This window comes from Saccopteryx leptura, chromosome X, assembly GCF_036850995.1.
Source record: "Saccopteryx leptura isolate mSacLep1 chromosome X, mSacLep1_pri_phased_curated, whole genome shotgun sequence".
In the NCBI taxonomy this organism is placed as follows: Eukaryota; Metazoa; Chordata; class Mammalia; order Chiroptera; family Emballonuridae; genus Saccopteryx; species Saccopteryx leptura.
This window is the reverse complement of record NC_089516.1, coordinates 752,792-773,091: the sequence shown is the minus strand read 5'-3', so window position 1 is coordinate 773,091 and position 20,300 is coordinate 752,792. Positions and strand designations below refer to the sequence as shown.

General features: G+C 51.4%; 1 protein-coding gene across 2 annotated transcripts in view; it reads right to left on the bottom strand.

The window, feature by feature from the left end:
- The window catches only part of GYG2 (glycogenin 2), a 41,601-nt gene continuing 21,301 nt past the window's right edge, over positions 1 to 20,300 (bottom strand). For both annotated transcript variants that reach the window (XM_066357124.1, XM_066357125.1), the window contains 4 exons: positions 19,346 to 19,558; positions 6,297 to 6,401; positions 5,012 to 5,119; positions 1 to 3,246 (listed from right to left, as the gene is read on the bottom strand). In XM_066357124.1, coding sequence (XP_066213221.1) covers positions 3,085 to 3,246; positions 5,012 to 5,119; positions 6,297 to 6,401; positions 19,346 to 19,558 — 588 coding nt within the window. In that variant the 3' untranslated portion in view covers positions 1 to 3,084. The remainder of the gene's footprint in view (positions 3,247 to 5,011; positions 5,120 to 6,296; positions 6,402 to 19,345; positions 19,559 to 20,300) is intronic.

Here is a 20,300-nt window from a genome sequence, read left to right as displayed (position 1 = left end):
TGGATGGATGGACGGATGAATGGATTGATGGATGGTTGGATGGACGGACAGATGGATGGATGAAGGGATGGATGAATGGATAGATGAGTGGATGGATAGGTGAATAGATGGATGGATGGATGAAGGGATGGATGAATGGATAGATGGGTGGATAGATAGGTGAATAGATGGATGGAAAAATGAAGAATAAATAGATGATGTGTGGATGGATGATGTGTGGATGGATGGGCGGGATGAATAGGTGAGTGGATGGAAGGATGGATGGATGGATGATGAATGGATGATGGCTGGCTGGGAGGATAGATGGGCAGATGGATGGATGGATGGATGGTGGGTAGATGGATGGAAGGATGGATGGATGATGGATGGATGGGTGGGTGGATGATGGATGGATGGGTGGATGGATGGATGGATGGATGGATGGAGAGATCGATGGGTGGATGGATGGATGGATGGATGGACGGAGGGATGGATGGATTATTGATGGATGATGGATGGATGGATGATAGACAGATGGTTGGATGGTGACATGAAGTGAATGCTAACCAAAGGGCAGCTTCCCTGGACCCACGCACTTTACCGTTACCAGCAATTTGGGAAAACCTGTTTGCTAAAACAGAAACTTCTTACAGAGCAGAGACAGGCAGCCCCATTCCTCCCGTCTGTGAAACACAGCTGTTCCTGATTGCTCAGAGCGCATGCAAGCGCACACCACACCGGGAGGCGGGGCACACTGTCCTCATCACATTTTAATTAGAAGGCGTCCACGTCCACCCACAGCCAGCAGAATCACTAGGACACAGAACTGACACCCTTGCTGAATGTATTCCACAAGCCAGTGAACCGGCGCCCGTGGACATGGGATCTGTCCTCGGGAGAAGCTACATGGGGCTCATCGGCACACCTTCCCTCTCTAGGATGCCTGACTCGGACTCCTGTTTTCCATACCCCAGCACCATAGAGCAGATACCAGCATCCTTTCCCTGGGAGAAACCTACGGCATTATTCTCCTGGTTGGTCAGCACCGTACCCAACCCACCAAAGGCTAGGACCCTCTCTGGCTCTTTGCCGTGAACCCTTGTAGCAACGTATAGACGGCACGAAGCCAGACTCCAGAGCGTTCAGCACCCGGACGTAAGGAGAAAGCATCGCTTCATCCCTAACTCACACCTCGCACAAGCTAACACTACAACGAACGCTGTATGGCCAGCGTTGGCAAAGACTGTTTTTAGAACATGTCACAGTGCTTATCAGATAGAGAAAAGTCAGTAAACATGGGATGGATGGATGGATGGATGGATGGATGAATGATTGGATGGATGGATAGATTGATGGGTGGATGGATAGATGGATGGATGGACGAATGAAGAATGAATGGATGATGGATGGATGGATGGATGGATGATTGGATGGATGATTGGATGGATGGATGGATAGATTGATGGGTGGATGGATAAATGAATGGATGGATGGATGGATGAATGAAGAATGAATGGATGCATGGATGAGGGGTGGATGGGTGGAAGGAGAGATGGATGGGTGCATGGGTGCATGGACAAGCAGATGAATAGGTGAATGGATGGAAGGATGGATGGATGGATAGATTGATGGGTGGATGGATAGATGAATAGATGATGGATGGACAAATGAAGAATGAATGGATGCATGGATGAGGGGTGGATGGATGGAAGGAGAGATGGATGGGTGCATGGGTGCATGGACGGGCAGATGAATAGGTGAATGGATGGAAGGGTGGATGGATGCATGATGAATAGATGATGGATGGATGGATGGATGAATGAATGGATGAGTGGGTGGGTGCATGGATGGATGGGCAGATGGATGAATGGATGAATGGTGGGTCGGTGGGTGGATGGATAGATGGGCAGATGGATGTAACACACCCTGTTAGCCAAGGTAAACAGCGTCGGGGAATGAGCAGGTAGCCAAACGCACCCACTGAATTTAAACATCACCCTCGGACCTTCTCCCAAACGCGCGTCTACTTTACAGCACGGGCACGATGAATAAACTGTTCAGATGTTTAAAAAAAAACAACAACAAAACCATTTCCTTCTGTTCCACGCAGCACGGTCTGTGTTTCATCGTCCCTGTGGTGTCCAGAGAATTGTAACGTCGTGAGACGTGCCAACATCCGGCGTGAATTCACAAAATGAAGACACTTCTGAAGACGGGGCTTCCCGGCTCCGGGATAAAGTGCCCAGTCTCATAAAACTGAGAACCCCCCCCCTCCCCAAGAAAGAGCTGAGTTGAAGGGGGTTCTGGAGCACGGGGCACTCGATACGTTATTGGGAACTGAGGTAGTGAGATTTGCCTCCAAGTAACGTCTCCTCTGTAACCGTGAGCGAGTTTTCAGCACACTACAGAGTCAACAAACCTACAAGTTCTCCTGAAACCAGTAACTTAACCCCATTCAGAAGAGGTCACACATCCCAACGCCGGCTAGAATCTCTGTTTCAAATATCCCTGGACTCGAGTGTGACGTCCGGGGCAGCCTGAGGTTCCTGCAGTCGGGTTACACGGAACGGAAACGGACGCGCTTTCGCGAAGTCCCAACGACGAGACTCCACGCTCAAGGCGTCCACGTGCTTCCCGAAGAGAAGGTGCGTTCATATTTGAGGATCTTCAAGGTACTTGAATATATCTTAAGGTTGTTATTTGCTTAAGGACAGAATAAGTTCGGCGGTGACGTTAAACCTCGCGTAGGGCAGGCACTGTAGCTCCCATCTAAGGCAGCGTGGCAAAACCCCATGGCCTGGCCATTGTTGATGCTCTCCCAGAAGTCTCTTCCTCACCCCTTTGCCGAGAAAGGTGAGGAGACCTGTCCTGCCAAGGCAGCCGGGAAGATGGGGAGGGAAGCTTGGATCGGCAGGGGGCTTCGACCTGGGCTTCTTGGGGGTCTGTGTTATTTGTGTGAGAGGCACTCAAGTCGGTCGACCATAAATAACCTTAAATAGAGGCACATGGTTGGGACAGATTTTCCCTCCGGAAAGGTTCAGAGGGGACGTCTCTACGGCGGAACACCATGGAGCCATGCTCCGTGCTCCACTCCCACCTGGTTCACTACTGCAGAAAGCGGTCCAGCTTCTCCTGGATGCGGGCGAAGGCATCCTTCCCCATGTAGTCGATGTGGCCCTCCTCCCACTTCCGCCTCTCCTCCTCCGGGCTGGGCTCCCTGACCTTCTCTGCGATGGAGATCCTGGACGCGGAGACAGCCAGGTCCACCTGGGAAAGACAAAGAAACGGGAGGTGATGTCCGCTGCTCAGTGCTGCCTGCGGATCTCGGTTCTCGGCCACCTTTCTTCCCAACACACGGTGAGCTTTCATTTATCAAGAACAGAGTCTGACCTGTGGTGGCGCAGTGGATAAAGCGTTGACCTGGAAATGCTGAGGTCGCTGGTTCAAAACCCTGGGCTTGCCTGGTCAAGGCACATATGGGAGTTGATGCTTCCAGCTCCTCCCCCCTTCTCCCTCTCTGTCTCTCTCTCTCTCTCTCTCCCTCTCTAAAAATGAATAAATAAATAAAAAAATTAAAATAAAAAAGAACAGACCGTGAAAGAGATAAATTTTACTTCAGTTCAGAACGACTGTTCTTGTAAGAAGATGTCTTTTGCCTAAATATCTTTGAAGCGTTATAAAATATAAGTGCATGCGTGTTCACGTTTTCTTTTTCTTTCGCGACAGAGAGGGAGAGAGAGAGAGAGAGAGAGACATAGGAAGGGAAAGAGATGAGAAGCATCAATTCTTCATTGTGGCTACTTAGTTGTTCATTGATTGATTTCTCATATGTGCCTTGACCGGGGGGCTACAGCAGATCGAATGATCCTTTGCTCAAGCCAGCGACCTTAGGCTCAAGCCATTGACCTTTGGGATTAAGCCAGTGACCACGAGGTCATGACTATGATTTCATGCTCAAGCCAGCAACCCCATGACCCAGCTGGTGACCTTGGGGTTTTGAAATTGGGTCCTCAGGTCTCCACATGCTGTGTCACGGGGAGGATGTTGAGAGCCCCATGCTAACATGATAGTTTCTGTGTCTCTCATGGTTCCACACCACAGCTCTCGGGAGTATTTATATAGAACAGGGGTCCCCAAACTACAGCCCGTGGGCTGCATGCGGCCCCCTGAAGCCATTTATCCAGCCCCCGCTGCACTTCCGGAAGGGGCACCTCTTTCATTGGTGGTCAGTGAGAGGAGCATAGTTCCCATTGAAATACTGGTCAGTTTGTTGATTTAAATTTACTTGTTCTTTATTTTAAATATTGTATTTGTTCCCGTTTTGGTTTTTTTTTGCTTTAAAATAAGATATGTGCAGTGTGCATAAGGATTTGTTCATAGTTTATTTTTTATAGTCCGGCCCTCCAATGGTCTGAGGGACAGTGAACTGGCCCCCTGTGTAAAAAGTTTGGGGACCCCTGATATAGAAGGCCTGCTCTCTGCTTTTACTGACACACGTTGGATTCAAACACACCCATCCTGTCACTCAAGGAAGTTTCAACACTGAAAATTCCTTTTCCAAGATGGTTCTGCACTCAACCTCTCCGGGGGCCCTTAGATGTGCGGTCAGGGAGTTCCTAGGCATTGAAATGTTACACTGAGCCCGTTGGCTCAGTGGATAGAGCATTGGCCTGGCACGCGGACGTCCTGGGTTTGATCCCCGGTCAGTACAAGATTCCTCTGCAAGAGACCCGTCCCCCGCCCCCCCAATTCTCTGACGAGTCGTTTTTCACAGCGGTTAGCCGGGAAACCGTTTCCGTGCTCGCTCTATGGGAAGCCGCAGAGCGTCTCAACGTCCACTAAACTTTGCAAGACGGGTCTGAAAGAAAGGAAGGGCATGGCAGTGAAGGACAGGAGCGAAGAGGGGACTGGCCACCCAGGGGAACGCCAGAGGGGGAGGCAGAAAGAGAGTTCAACAAAGCCTGGCAGAATTCGAGGTAACAGCAGGTGTCTGTGAGCAGCGAGCCCGACAAGGAAATGATGGGGTGACCACCTGCAGTGCATCCCGAGGGCTGGGGTCCCCGGGGACGTCCACAGGGGGGTCCTGGCTCCGTTCCACGGGTCCGCCCGGTGGGTCACCTCCTGTCTGGTCCACCGCCTCCTACAAACACAACCGTGAGTTGTTGTTAGTCTGGCGTGGGCTTCCGAGGGCTGTAGCCTTCACGGCCACCACACAAGAATCTTTCTTTCTTCCCGGCGACAATAAGATAAGACGGAGGGGTCGTGCTCTGCGACTTTTTCCTGCAAAGACCACCACGCCGGCTGCGATCCCAGCGTTTCCAGAACTGCCCAGCGTTCCCGACGGAAGATGAGATGCTTCCGGTTCGCACGCCTCGGGTCAACGGTGTCCCGTCAGAGACGGGGCTCACTCGGCTTGTAGGGGACGTTTTACCAAGATGGGCTGGCGGGGACGGTAAGAAAGCCCATCTGCGTTCATGCTTACATGGGCTCAGACTTATGGGGCATCTTACTAAGGAGAGTCCGTTCCGGTTCAACCCGCTGGTGACACATCGTGACCAAAGCCCGCGTTCGGGGAGGTAGATTTAGGAAAAAAACGAAAGGAGAATTTATCTCCCTTCAGTACTGATGTTAACAAGGGCTGGGTGGTCAGACTGACTTATTATTATTATTACTAATATTATTATTTTGTGTGACAGAGAGAGAGAGAGAGTCAGAGAGAGGGACAGACAGGGACAGACAGACAGGAACAGAGAGAGATGAGAAGCATCAATTCTTTGTTGCGACACCTTAGTTGTTCATTGATTGCTTTCTCATATGTGCCTTGACCGTGGGGCTACAGCAGACCGAGTAACCCCTTGGTCAAGCCAGCGACCTTGGGTCCAAGCTAGTGAGCCTTGCTCAAACCAGATGAGCCCGTGCTCAAGCTGGTGACCTCGGAGTCTCAAACCTGGGTTCTCCGCATCCCAGTCCAACGCTCTATCCACTGCGCCACCGCCTGGTCAGGCTGTTATTATTTTTTTAATTAAGGGAGTTGTATGTGCCGTAATGATGTGGTCTGTTGTCTTTTGTAATTTTGCCCAAAGCGAGGCCAAAGAGAGAGACCAAATGACCAAGAGGAAACCGTCACGGTGGAGGATGTCATCATCCAAACGGACAACCGGGTACAAACAGACCAATCCCACCCCCATCTTCCCCGGGACATCAGGAGAGGCCGTGGGACGCATCCGAAAGATGCCGCGGCACGTTCTTGGGCGGTCAGTGGGCACATGACCAGTGCGAGAGACGGCCGGGCACTAAGAGTGTACAAGGAGGTATACCGAGGCCGTCGGGGTCCCTGTGACGTCTGCGGACAGGGCGTAAGGTGGTGAAACCGGGTCCCACGGCATCCCAGCAGACGTCTCGGTTCTGGGCCGACCTATCAGCTGTTATAAAAATAATAACAACAACAACGTCAAAGGCAGGTTAGCGCCCACCTTCATGCGAATGAACCCAGCTTCACGGGAGACACCCCCACCTATGCCTTCCGCCCCCGCGGGGAGCATCGGGGTGGACGACGAAGACCTTTAACGCAGAGGCTGCATCTGGGGCCCATGCCGGACGCCATGGGCTGATCGCCTCGGCATCTACGTGGGAGCGTGATGAGTGGATTCTCACCACCCGCGGCCCCGAGGAGACACAGCGTGACTCAACCGCCGGGCGGCCACTTCCGACCGCAATTCCCCACGGGTCTGGTGAGAGGCCAGGTCTCCCCAACCGATCTGAACTGGGTTTCCACAAAGACGTGATACCGTACGTACGGGGAAGACCTCCCACAGCTACAGTGTGTCTGTAAAGTCATGGTGCACTTTTGACCGGTCACAGGAAAGCAACAAAAGACGATAGAAATGTGAAATCTGCACCCAATAAAAGAAAAACCCTCCCAGTTTCATACCTATTCAGTGCAGTTTGATGTGGGCTCACGCACAGATTTTTTAGGGCTCCTTACGTAGCTATCCCGTATAGCCTCTACAGACTCATCACTGACTGATGGATAACCTACCAGAACGGGGTCTCTCCACCAAACTGCCAGTTTCCCTCAACTGATTATCCCACCGAGTCATGTTATTCCTCTGTGGCGGTGCTTCATTGTAAATGTGCCGAAATTCACGTGCACTTTGGTCACAGATTCGAATTTAGCGAGCCACAGAACACACTAAACTGTCCTCTGTACCGTCCACATCTCGACTGGCATGGCCGTGGGCTGCTCCGCTGTATACACGGTGTTACGTCACCATCTGCGCATGCGCACATGCTGCCTCATCATCCTACAGAAACTGGGAGGGTTTTCCTTTGATTTGGCGCAGATTTCACATTTTATCATCTTCTGTTGCTTTCCTGTGTCCGGTCAAAAGTGCACCATGACTTTACGGACACTCTGTATTCTCAATGGTCCCCCAAGTGGGACATATCTGAGACCAAGCCAGACGCATAGGAAACAACAGGTTGGGGACCAGGGCTGGCTTCAGCAGGGAACCCTGATTCTCTCTCTCTCTCAAAGAGGCACCATTGGAAAGGGCTGCCTGAGAAGAAGGGGGACCCAGACCCCGAGAGGGTCCCGGGTCCTGGATGACGGCACCAACGTTGGCAGGAACACGAGTTAGGCTTTGAGCCGTGCGGCAGCTGTGTAGACGTGTAGACTATCTACCCTTGATGACAGGCTATCTACCCTTGGTAAAAGTCAGGGCTGGAGTCGATAAATGTCTACACCAGCGGTCGGCAAACTCATCGGTCAACAGAGCCAAACATCAACAGTACGACGATAGAAATTTCCTTTGAGAGCCAAATGTTTTCAACTTAAACTCTACAGCAGGGGTCCCCAAACTACGGCCCACGGGCCGCATGCAGCCCCCTGAGGCCATGTATCCGGCCCCCGCCGCACTTCCGGAAGGGACACCTCTTTCATTGGTGGTCAGTGAGAGGAGCATAGTTCCCATTGAAATACTGGTCAGTTTGTTGATTTAAATTTACTTGTTCTTTATTTTAAATATTGTATTTGTTCCCGTTTTGTTTTTTTACTTCAAAATAAGATATGTGCAGTGTGCATAGGGATTTGTTCATGGTTTGTTTTTTTTTTATAGTCTGGCCCTCCAACGGTCTGAGGGACAGTGAAGTGGCCCCTGTGTAAAAAGTTTGGGGACCCCTGTTCTGCAGGGAGGTACATTCCTTATCGAGGTAGCACCCGCACGTGGTGTTTTGTGGAAGAGCCGCCCTCAAGGGGCCATAGAGCCGCACGTGGCTCACGAGCCGCGGTTTGCTGACCACTGCTCTACACCATCCAATGAAGAGCTCAGTGGGCGTCCATCAGCAGGGTCTGGGGAGCATAGACTCGTTGTCCGTGATCACTGTCGAAATCGTGTGGGTGGCCTGGGGGCTCGCATCCACGCACACCTGAGTCTCTGTTCTGGCAATGCCGACCCCCGGGTCACGGGCTCAGAAACTTCGAGGGTGTTGGCCTGAGGTGGAGACTGGTACGCCGTCCCCAGCTCCCACACTCTCTGATCCCGGCAGCTGCACTGGGAGAAAGTGCAGCTGACCCCCGTGTTGACTGAGGCATGGCTGCAGGCAGTGGACAGCCCGTCCCAGAGAGCGAGGCGTGAAGACTAGAGGGTCACGTCTACACAGTACGGACTGCACCCTCGCGCAGCTTCCTGTCCGAGGACAGAGCCGCCAGTGCCCACAAGGACACGCCGTGAGAGGGAAGATTGCGGAGAGCCCAGTCCGGCTTTACGTGGGTCACGTTGAGCTTGTCGGGGAGCGGGAAGGCGTAACGTCCGAAATAAAGTTTGAGGAGTAGCAGACTGCCAACGTCTGGACACAGGGTGAGAAAATGAATACACTGAGAGAGGAAAAAAAATGGAGCAGCGTGTGCACAGATCCTGAGGCCGACAGACAGGAAGACATTACAAAACCAAGATAGGCCCTGGCCGGTTGGCTCAGCGGTAGAGCGTCGGCCTGGCGTGCAGGGGACCCGGGTTCGATTCCCAGCCAGGGCACATAGAAGAAGTGCCCATTTGCTTCTCCATGACCCCTCCTTCCTCTCTGTCTCTCTCTTCCCCTCCCGCAGCCGAGGCTCCATTGGAGCAAAGATGGCCCGGGCGCTGGGGATGGCTCCTTGGCCTCTGCCCCAGGTGCTAGAGTGGCTCTGGTCGTGGCAGAGCAACGCCCCGGAGGGGCAGAGCATCGCCCCCTGGTGGGCAGAGCGTCGCCCCTGGTGGGCGTGCCGGGTGGATCCCGGTCGGGTGCATGCGGGAGTCTGTCTGACTGCCTCTCCCCGTTTCCAGCTTCAGAAAAATACAAAAAAAAATAACAAGATAAATTCTTCTGGAAAAACTAGATAGCCCCCAAAGTCATGACTGGCGAGATCCAGCGGAAAGAAATCTTCAAAACGGACAGGAGGAGAGAGTGATCGTGAAATCGCTCTGTTTTCTTTTTAATACGGCATTTTTTCTTTCTAGGTCGTACCCTGGAGAGGGCGCACGGAACTACGAACTCTTTCTCTCGGGTCTCAACGACGTTAGCAAAACCCGAAAAGAACAGGAGTGTGTCAAGAAAGGCGATAATGTCGTTACCCCCAGACATGGAAGAGCAGGATACGACAGCCCCTTCGAATGAGGGCGTCGTCCCTGGTTCGTTAATGATACATGCAAGCTTGTTGTCATTCCTTATAATCCTCACGACCACCCTGTGAGAGGGGGAAGAGATTCATCGCTCCTGTACCTGCTCAGAGGTTTTATGTCCCGATGGAGATTTGAACTCACAGCTTTCCATCTGCCGCAGCCTGCATCCTCAGTGCATCTCAGGTGTTCACCATCTACCAAGCACTCAAACAACTTCGTAGGTGCTGATGGTGGGTAGGGAGCGGACACTGAGTACATTGGCCAATTTTCATAAAAATGCAACTTGCATAAAAACCATCGCGGGGGCTGGCACCGGGTCGTTCTAGACTTGTAGTCAGAAAACACACGAGGCAGAGAGGGGGAGGCTGGAGAAGGACCCCACGGGCTCTGAGACGCGACGTGTTTAATCCTCACGGGCGGAGCGCGGACGCGGCAGCCAGGGGCTTAGGAAACAGGAAGCGCTCCGTAAAGGTGCAGCTGATGAGGGTGACGGAAAATGTCCTGTCTGTCACCTTGACTGGCCTCAACAAACAACGCGCCCATCGAGTCCGTGCGGGAGGTCACGAGACTCTTATCACTCGCGGCAAAGGAAGGGTTTAACTCAGAATTGGTCACTGGATAAAAATATAAATAAATAAATAAATAAAATAAAGGGCCTTTGCTGGCTGGCTCAGCGGGAGACCATCGGCCGGCATATGGAAGTCCCGAGTTTGATTCCCGGCCAGGGCACAGAGGAGAAGCGCTCATCTGCTTCTCCACCGTTCCTCCTCTCCTTTCTCTCTATCTCTCTCTTCCCCTCCCGCAGCCAAGGCTCCAAGGGAGCAAAGTTGGCCCCAGGTGCTGAGGACGGCTCCATGGCCTCCGCCTCAGGTGCTAAGAAGAGCTTGGTTGCTGAGCAACGCCCCAGATGGGCAGAGCACCGAGCATCGCCCCCTGGTGGGCACACCGGGTGGATCCCGGTCAGGCGCATGCAGGAGTCTGTCTCTGCCTCCCTGCTTCTCACTTCAAAAAAAATAGAAACAATCAAACAAAAAAAAGCAACAATGAAATAACAATACGAGTTCTGAGCTTTGAACACAGGTTCTAATATTACAAACGTCATCTAAGGAGGACGAGAAGTTTAGTCCAAACATGAGCCTGCACGAGACCAGCTGGCTTACATTTCTGTTTCTGTTTTTTTGTTGTTTTTTTTTTTAAATAAACATTAAGCTGGGTAATACAAACAGAACAATGGATAGTAAATACACCGCTTGTCCTTACAAGCACAGAGAGTTCCGAGACAAGACCTTAAGAATCGCCCGGCACAATGTTCAGACGTTTGGGATCGTTCTTGGCAGCCCCACGGGTTTTTGCAACCTCAGTTTATTTTTATCTTCAGAGAATAAAGGTTCCATTGATTCCTCTCCTCCCCTCCCCTCCCCCGACTCAGCTGCTGCTCCAAGTTAGGGTCACCTTGGAAAATAATAAAAAAAAAGCTCAGGAATTGGACACAATTCAGAGGATTCTTGGCGCGAAAGAGAGAGAGAAAGAGAGACACTTTGGGGCCAAAAAAAAACCCCAAAACAAAACAAAACAAAACAAAAAAACCCCTCATGCTGGAAACAGCAACGCCAAGCTGGAAATATCACCAAAGCTGATTGCTCGGGGCCAGAAAATAAAATAAGGCACAGAGACTCGAACGCACAGCCCGAGGAGAGGGATACGTTTAACCAATTCCAAAGGGCACCACGGGCTAGAATCTGGGGCCAGTTATTACGGCCGGACGTGCAGGAAACAAAACCCCAAATGGAATCTTTCCATCGTCGGAGAGAGCGACGGAGGCTCCGTCCAAAAACGCCTAAGGAGGCTGGACCACGTTCATACCCAGAAAATATAAAAAAAAAATATGCCTTGGTCATCAATATACCTGGTGTCTGATTTCACCTGGAGGTCATGGGAACATGACCGGGCGTTTCCCCACCAGGACAGGAGCGAGGAGCCCGGGAATGGTGACGAGACTTTCCGGAAGGACCTTCCAGGCACCCAGCAACACGCTGTCATTTGGGGACTCCCCGCCCAGCCAGGGCCACAAATAGCCCGCCCCTCACAGACGCAGGAAGCCCCATTCCACCCCAACTCGACCTCTGACGGGCAAACCACCTCTCCGAGAACCTCCTTCCAGATACAAGCAAAGAAATAATAATGATAATGATGATGATGATAACAAAAATAATCATAATATAATAATAATAATAAACGCTGTCTGCACAATGCTCACGTGATTCAGACTTTCAAATGCTCTCTGCCCCATGCTGGGGTTTCCTCTCTGGCCGGAGAAAGTGCAAAGAGCACTTTTTAAAAGAATTTTCTGGGACTGTGTCAAGTGAAGAATGAAGATTGGAATCTCCAGCTAGGTATTGTAAAAAAGAAAAAATAAGAAGAATAATCAAAGTAAGGGAAATGACAGATCCATAGACACTGGACTAGAAAATATATACATATAAGGTCTACCAGAAAGTTCTGTCTGTTTTTGGAATAAAGCAAAATACAAATTTCTCTTACCATCAATAAACTTTATTAAATAATATAATTGCCATTATTATTCATGATTTCTTGCCAGCGTGAGGGCAATTTGTATATCCCATTTTTGAAAAATGTTTTATCTTTTGATGCGAAAAATTGAACCAGTGCTTGTTTGATATCGTCTTTATTTTTTAATTTTTTGCCCTTCAAAATTTTGTAAGGACAAAACAAGTGATAGTCGGAGGGTGCTAAGTCCGGGGAATATGGTGGATGCGACAGACATGCTTCTGTAGCATTTCTTCCTTGTTGAAATTTGTAAAAGTTACAGTGGCGTCAATGAACTTTATCAGTAGCCATGGGTACACTATGGCTTCATACATAAGACTAACATGAGTCAACTTTGTTTTAGTTAATTTGCTACATCAGTATGTATACATTAAGTGATACAAATAGAGAGGCACACATGCACCAAATAAACATGTGCTTATGTGTCAAAACTTGTGATAGAAACGGACAGAACTTTCTGGTAGACCTTATATGTATATAACTACATAATCAATCCAAAGGAAGATGAGAAAAGAGAGCAAGTTTCCTAAAACGGGTGACAAGGAAGAGTCAACCAAGAGAGAGATGTTAAGCGTGACCACACCAGTCATAATATAAAAGGTTCACAAATGAGCCACGTGAAAATGCAAAGAACCCCCCCCCCCCAGTTCTAAGCAAGCTTCCTATCCAGTAGCACCTTAACCCTAAGAACACAGAGAGGTCGGTAGAAAAAATAAAATAGAGAGAAGAAGATACACTGTATAAATATTCACCCAAGCAAAGCTTTTAAGGCAATCGCAGCCTCGAGTAGAAACGCTTTTGTGACAATGAGCTCAACCTGCAAAGACAGACAGAGCATCCCTCAACCTGTCCGGCCAACCCCTTTATTGAGGTATATAATTAAACGGAACGTCCCCAAACCGTGCCGTGTAGGCTCCCGTGACATGGGCGCACGGCCCTGTGAAGCCACCGCCCTTTAAGAGAAACTCTCTCTGTCACGGTGGATGATGTTACATTGCCTATAATTTCGTATAACCAGAATGCCCCCCCGGCGTGGGCGAGCTTTGGGGCGCTCTCACGTGCTCGACAGAACTGCCTCACGTTCCGGACCCATCTGGGTCTCCCCAAACGAACCCACAAAGAGATACGTCATGTCCTCTTTGGACCAATCCTGCCCTCCAGGGATACACCGTATGAATACTTTGGGAGATATTATTCATTTTACACTATGTTGCTAAGGGTGGCCGCAGGTACCCGTGGATCCAGCAACCCCCAAAATACGGATAATGCCTCCAACACACAGGGTGGATAAAGGCACATAAGGTTTTCCGGGGTGGCGTCCTCGGTCCCGCGCCATCCGTGAGAATAAACGGACTAACGGGTCCATTCACCAGGATGTGGGGATTGTACAAACGTGGCAAAAGCATTTCTACCCGAGGCTGTGATTGCCTGAAAGCTTTGCTTGGGTGAATATTTATACAGTGTATCTTCTTCTCTCTGTTTTTTTTTCTTCTACCAACCTCTCTTGTGTTCTTAGGGTTAAGGTGCTACTTGATAGGATGCTTGCTTAGAACTGGGGGGTTTTCTCTGCCTTTTCACGCCGCTTGTTTGTGAACCTTTTATACAATGACCGGTGTGGTCACGCTTAACATCTCTCTCTTGGGTGACTCTTTCTTGTCACCCCTTTTAAAGAACTTGCTCTCTTTTCTCATCTTCCTTTGGATTGATTGTGTAGATATATATATATATAGATAGATAGATAGATATCTATCTATCTATATATATATATACTAGAGGATTTTGTCTATAAGGAACTCAGAAACAGAGAACTGAGCAACACCCGTCAAATCCACCACCGTTTCCTGGTGACGGGCGCGGGCACTAAAATCGCTTCCGAGGTGGCTTTCTGCGTCTTCACTGTGGCTATTTAATTTTTTCACCCCACCCCCCTGCACTCTGAAGCTCCATGAAGATGTCCACACATTACCTGTGCCCTCTTTTTGACATCTGTGATTCTCAAAAAAAAAAAACCAAAACAGTGATTGGGGGAAAATACAGTGAAGAATAAATAAAATAAGACAGAGGTGAATCACAGTAAAAAAAAAAAAAAAAAAGAAAGAAAAAGAAACGAGAAACAACAAAACAAAAAAGCTATAACTTCCTAACAACAAAAGAACTGTGAACACTCCCCCCTCCCTCACGGGGTTAAAAAAAACAACAGCTGAGGGTAAAAAAACAACAACAAAAAAACACCAGAGACAATAATTCAACCAACGGCCAGTAGGTGGCACTGAGGTCCCACAATTAATTTCCACAACGTCCTCAGGTTGCGAGAATGAAAACTAGATCACAGACACTTGAATCCATGTGAACACAATACATTCAAATTCTAATTAAAAAGAAAGAAAGAAAAAATAAGCAGATCACAGACACTGTTTCAATGTCACGACTTCCTCCCTTCCAGAGAGCCACGCTCACCATAAACCAGGGATCGGGAACCTATGGCTCGCAAGCTAGATGTGGCTCTTTCGATGGCTGCATCTGGCTTGCAGACAAATCTTTAATAATAATAAAAAAAATAACGTTAAAAATATAAGACATTCTCATGTATTACAACCCATTCGTTTCCTACCGCTCACGTTCATGGTTGCGGGTGGCTGGAGCCAATCACAGCTGTCCTCTGGGACAACACCACGTTTTTATTGGATGATGCGTCAAGTACACGGGTCGTTGTATGGCTCTAACAGAATGACATTTTAAAATATGTGGCGTTTGTGGCTCTCAGGCAAAAAAGGTTCCCAACCCCTGCCATAAACCATCCAAACAACAGACATTTTTAATTTGGAAAGTCCGGCGCCCCAAACGCATTGGTCACAGGTTGGAGGTGTGCTCTTTCTCTCTCTCTCTCTCTCTCTCTCTCGAGTTGGGGGTGCAGAGGGCGTGGGGTGCGGGAACAGAATGGTGGGCGAACCGGGCAGGGCAAAACACTTTTTCTTCTCATCATCGTGGCTGCACGTGTCCTTGTCCAGGTTTTAAATATCTGTCATGCGGGCTGTGGATGCTTGGCGTCTGTTTTGACGCCGCTCCACGGCTTGGGGGGTCTCCTCCTGCCTTCCCCTGCGGCCGGGGTCTATTTCCTTCCCAATGAACTACTTTGTATTTTGCAAGTAAAGCCCTCCAAGTCCTCTGCCCCCCACTCCCCACCCTCCCCCTGACCCATGCATTCCGGTGAAGTCCCAGATATACACTTGGGCAGAAAGCCGGAAGCTCAGCTGGGTGTGGGAGGCCTCAGTGTCCCCTTCTCACTGTCGGACACACAGACACATTCCTCCTCCCCCCCCCCCCCGTTGTCCTGCTGTGATGCAACATTGTAGCAGACACATCGAAGCAGTCTGCTTCCTCTCCTGCAACGACACACAGACACATCCCCCCCAGTTCAGCTGTGATGCAACATTGTAGCAGACACCTCGAAGCAGTCTGCTTCCTCTCCTCCAAGGACACACAGACACATCCCCCCCAGTTCTGCTGTGATGTAACATTGTAGCAGACACATCAAAGCAGTCTGCTTCCTCTCCTGCAAGGACACACAGACACCCCCCCCCCCAGTTCTGCTGTGATGCAACATTGTAGCAGAAACATCGAAGCAGTCTGCTTCCTCTCCTGTAAGGACACACAGACACACCCCCCCCCCAGTTCTGCTGTGATGCAACATTGTAGCAGACACATCGAAGCAGTCTGCTTCCTCTCCTGCAAGGACACACAGACACATCCCCCCCGTTCTGCTGTGATGCAACATTGTAGCAGAAACATCGAAGCAGTCTGCTTCCTCTCCTGTAAGGACACACAGACACACCCCCCCCCAGTTCTGCTGTGATGCAACATTGTAGCAGACACATCAAAGCAGTCTGCTTCCTCTCCTGCAAGGACACACAGACACACCCCCCCCAGTTCTGCTGTGATGCAACATTGTAGCAGACACATCAAAGCAGTCTGCTTCCTCTCCTGCAAGGACACATAGACACATCCCCCCCCCCAGTTCTGCTGTGATGCAACATTGTAGCAGACACGACAAAGCAGTCTGCTTCCTCTCCTGCAAGGACACACAGACACATCCCCCCTGCTGTCCTGCTGTGATGCAACATTGTAGCAGACACGACTAAGCAGTCTGCTTCCTCTCCTGCAAGGACACACAGACACATCCCCCCCAGTTCTGCTGTGATGTAACACTGTAGCAGACATATCAAAGCAGTCTGCTTCCTCTCCTGCAAGGACACACAGACACACCCCCCCCCCAGTTCTGCTGTGATGCAACATTGTAGCAGACACATCGAAGCAGTCTGCTTCCTCTCCTGCAAGGACACACAGACACATCCCCCCCAGTTCTGCTGTGATGTAACACTGTAGCAGACACCTCGAAGCAGTCTGCTTCCTCTCCTGCAAGGACACACAGACACAGTTCTGCTGTGATGCAACATTGTAGCAGACACATCCAAGCAGTCTGCTTCCTCTCCTGCAAGGACACACAGACACACCCCCCCCCCAGTTCTGCTGTGATGTAACACTGTAGCAGACATATCAAAGCAGTCTGCTTCCTCTCCTGCAAGGACACACAGACACACCCCCCCCCAGTTCTGCTGTGATGCAACATTGTAGCAGACACGACAAAGCAGTCTGCTTCCTCTCCTGCAAGGACACACAGACACATCCCCCCCCCAGTTCTGCTGTGATGCAACATTGTAGCAGACACATCGAAGCAGTCTGCTTCCTCTCCTGCAAGGACACACAGACACAGTTCTGCTGTGATGCAACATTGTAGCAGACACATCCAAGCAGTCTGCTTCCTCTCCTGCAAGGACACACAGACACACCCCCCCCCCCCAGTTCTGCTGTGATGCAACATTGTAGCAGACACATCAAAGCAGTCTGCTTCCTCTCCTGCAAGGACACATAGACACATCCCCCCCCCCCCCCAGTTCTGCTGTGATGCAACATTGTAGCAGACACGACAAAGCAGTCTGCTTCCTCTCCTGCAAGGACACACAGACACATCCCCCCCCCCCCAGTTCTGCTGTGATGCAACAATGTAGCAGACACGACAAGCAGTCTGCTTCTTCTCCTGCAAGGACACACAGACACATCCTCCCCCCAGTTCTGCTGTGATGCAACATTGTAGCAGACACATCGAAGCAGTCTGCTTCTTCTCCTGCAAGGACACACAGACACACCCCCCCCCCCCAGTTCTGCTGTGATGCAACATTGTAGCAGACACATCGAAGCAGTCTGCTTCCTCTCCTGCAAGGACACACACACATCCAACATTGTAGCGGACACATCCAAGCAGTCGCGCTCTGGATGGCTCATGCCCGTAAGACGGGGTCCTCCCTGGGACACCCCGACACTCGTGGACGGGTCACCTGTGTCCCGAAAGAATTTTCTGAGTGACGTGCATGGAACTGAACAGCCCGCTCAGCATTCTCGGTGTTCTTGTCCGTCTGGACTCAACACCTCTCGGGTTTTGTTTTTTTTTCTTTAAGACAAGAGGCTCATACTGATTCTGCACGTGTGTTCACAAGTCGTGAACACGCACGAGACGATCCCGACAGAACGGATGTGAGGCGCGCCCGGGAAAAGCGAATGTCTTCACTGCGTGACCCTGCGGGGAGGCGGCCAGGAGGTGATCCGTTCCCTCTGACAGCTGCAGCGACCTTTCGCTCCAACGGAAACACCGGCCGGCCGTGATCCCACCTCTCTCCCCGAAAGCGGAGAGTCTGTGCACCGGGGTGCATCTCAGAAACGGGAGATTGCAGAAAAACAGTGCCTCACGGAGAAGTTCTGTCGGGGTTTTTTTTTTTCTTTTTATTTCTGCCAATGAAGCTGCATCTCCGCCTCCCGGAGGACACAATCCCGCAGCGTGAGCAGACGCGACTGACCGGCGAACCTTCACGTACGCCCAGTGCCGGCCTGGCGAGACCGCTCAGGAACCTGCAACTTCTGGGGCTCCTCCCCCCCGCCCCCCGACAATGAGATCAGACCAGACATCTGTCCAACGCCGTGGAGGGGTTTCCTGTCACGAGTAACCTCCACCTGGACGCCCTGACCCATCGCCGTAGAGCAGGGGACCCCAAACTACGGCCCGCGGGCCGCATGCGGCCCCCTGAGGCCATTTATCCGGCTCCCACCGCACTTCCGGAAGGGGCACCTCTTTCATTGGTGGTCAGTGAGAGGAGCACATTGACCATCTCATTAGCCAAAAGCAGCCCATAGTGCCCATTGAAATACTGGTCAGTTTGTTGATTTAAATTGTTCTTTATTTTAAATATTGTATTTGTTCCCGTTTTGTTTTTTTTTTTACTTTAAAATAAGATATGTGCAGTGTGCATAGGGATTTGTTCATAGTTGTTTTATTTTTTATAGTCCGGCCCTCCAACGGTCTGAGGGACAGTGAACTGGCCCCCTGTGTAAAAAGTTTGGGGACCCCTGCCGTAGAGGAACCGTGACCGTGGGCGCAAGTCAGGAGTCCCGCTGGGCTAGCCAACGTCCAGAGGTCAGCCAAGCGCGGTTCCTGCAAGTCACCTGTTCCCTGCCTTGTCCCGAGTTCCCCAGACCGACCGCCCCTCACCTTCAAAGTCAAGAACGCGGAGCCTGCTGTCTCCTTCTCCGAAAATCGCACGACCCTCCAATCTCCCTCTGCTCCCCAGGGACGGGGTTCCCTGTGAGGACGCTGACCCCACCCGGACACTGAACACACCGGTCTGGAAACCCTTTCACAACCTGTTTCTCCATGACAGCTGACCGGACGAGAGGATGCGGACTGCAGCCGGACGTACAACAGAGGGACCAGGGCCGGGTGTGCCCGATGGAGCGGTCACCCCATCCTCCCTCCTCCCCGGACTGAACCCTCCCCCCCGCCAAGCCGGTCACCCCGGAAGGTGGCGTTTCCCTGGGGTCGTGGCTGGCTGGCTCTGGGATGCCCGTAACAGGACCTACTGTGGACGCTTCATTGCACGATGATCTCCAGGAGTGCAGGACCCCGAGTAACAGAGCGGACTGGACACGAGCCCCTCCCCTGCCCACCGCCCCAGGAAGGAGCCTATCTGCTCTGCCCCACGGGGGGACCCAGCATCTAATTTCCCACCACCCCTGTGCGGCGTGCGGGTACTTACGTCCTCTGAACGGCTTCTGTCAGGGGACGGTGGGCTCTCATTCACGACCACGGTCGGCTCCGAAGGGTGCTCGGCAGACCCGGGCTGGCTGGAGCCCGCCGCCGCCGCCAAATTTGCACACGGCCCCAGGGTATGGGGCGCTGAATCTGCACACCGCCCTTCCGCAGGAGGTGCTGAATTTGCACACGGCCCCTCAACGCCACGGAGACAAGCCTGCCCCTCCAAAAAGCAGACACATTCAGTAAGTTCTCCTTCCTTCTTTTCCATCTTTCCGAGGACCTATCCCATCCCCCATGTGGTCAGCGCACCCCAACCCTGCCGCCCGCATTTATTTATTTATTTATTTATTTATTTATTTATTTATTTTTTCTTTCTTTCTGTAGTTGGAAAGAGGGAGGCAGTCAGACAGACTCCCGCATGCGCCCGACCGGGATCCACCCGGCATGCCCACCAGGGGGCAATGCTCTGCCCATCTGGGGTGTCGCTCTGTTGTAACCAGAGCCATTCTAGCGCCTGGGGCAGAGGCCATGGAGCCATCCCCAGTGCCTGGGCCATCTTTGCTCCAAAGGAGCCTTGGCTGCGGGAGGGGAAGAGAGAGACAGAGAGGAAGGAGAGGGGGAGGGGTGGAGAAGCAGATGGGCGCTTCTCCTGTGTGCCCTGGACGGGAATCGAACCCGGGACTTCCGCACGCTAGGCCGACGGTCTACCACTGAGCCAACCGGCCAGGGCCCTATCCGCATTTATTAAATGCCCAAGGAACGCCCCACGTCCTTGTGAGGCTGGCCCCTGAGACCCACATGGAGCAGAGAAACGTCCTGAGCGGCACCCCTGCACGCAGCCGGGTGCCCTGCAAATAGGAGCGTGAGGTCCTACACCCCATGGACGCCGGTGACAAGAAGCAACGTCACCTGGGATACAACCGGCGGTCCCTGAGAAGGAATGCCCAGACACCTGA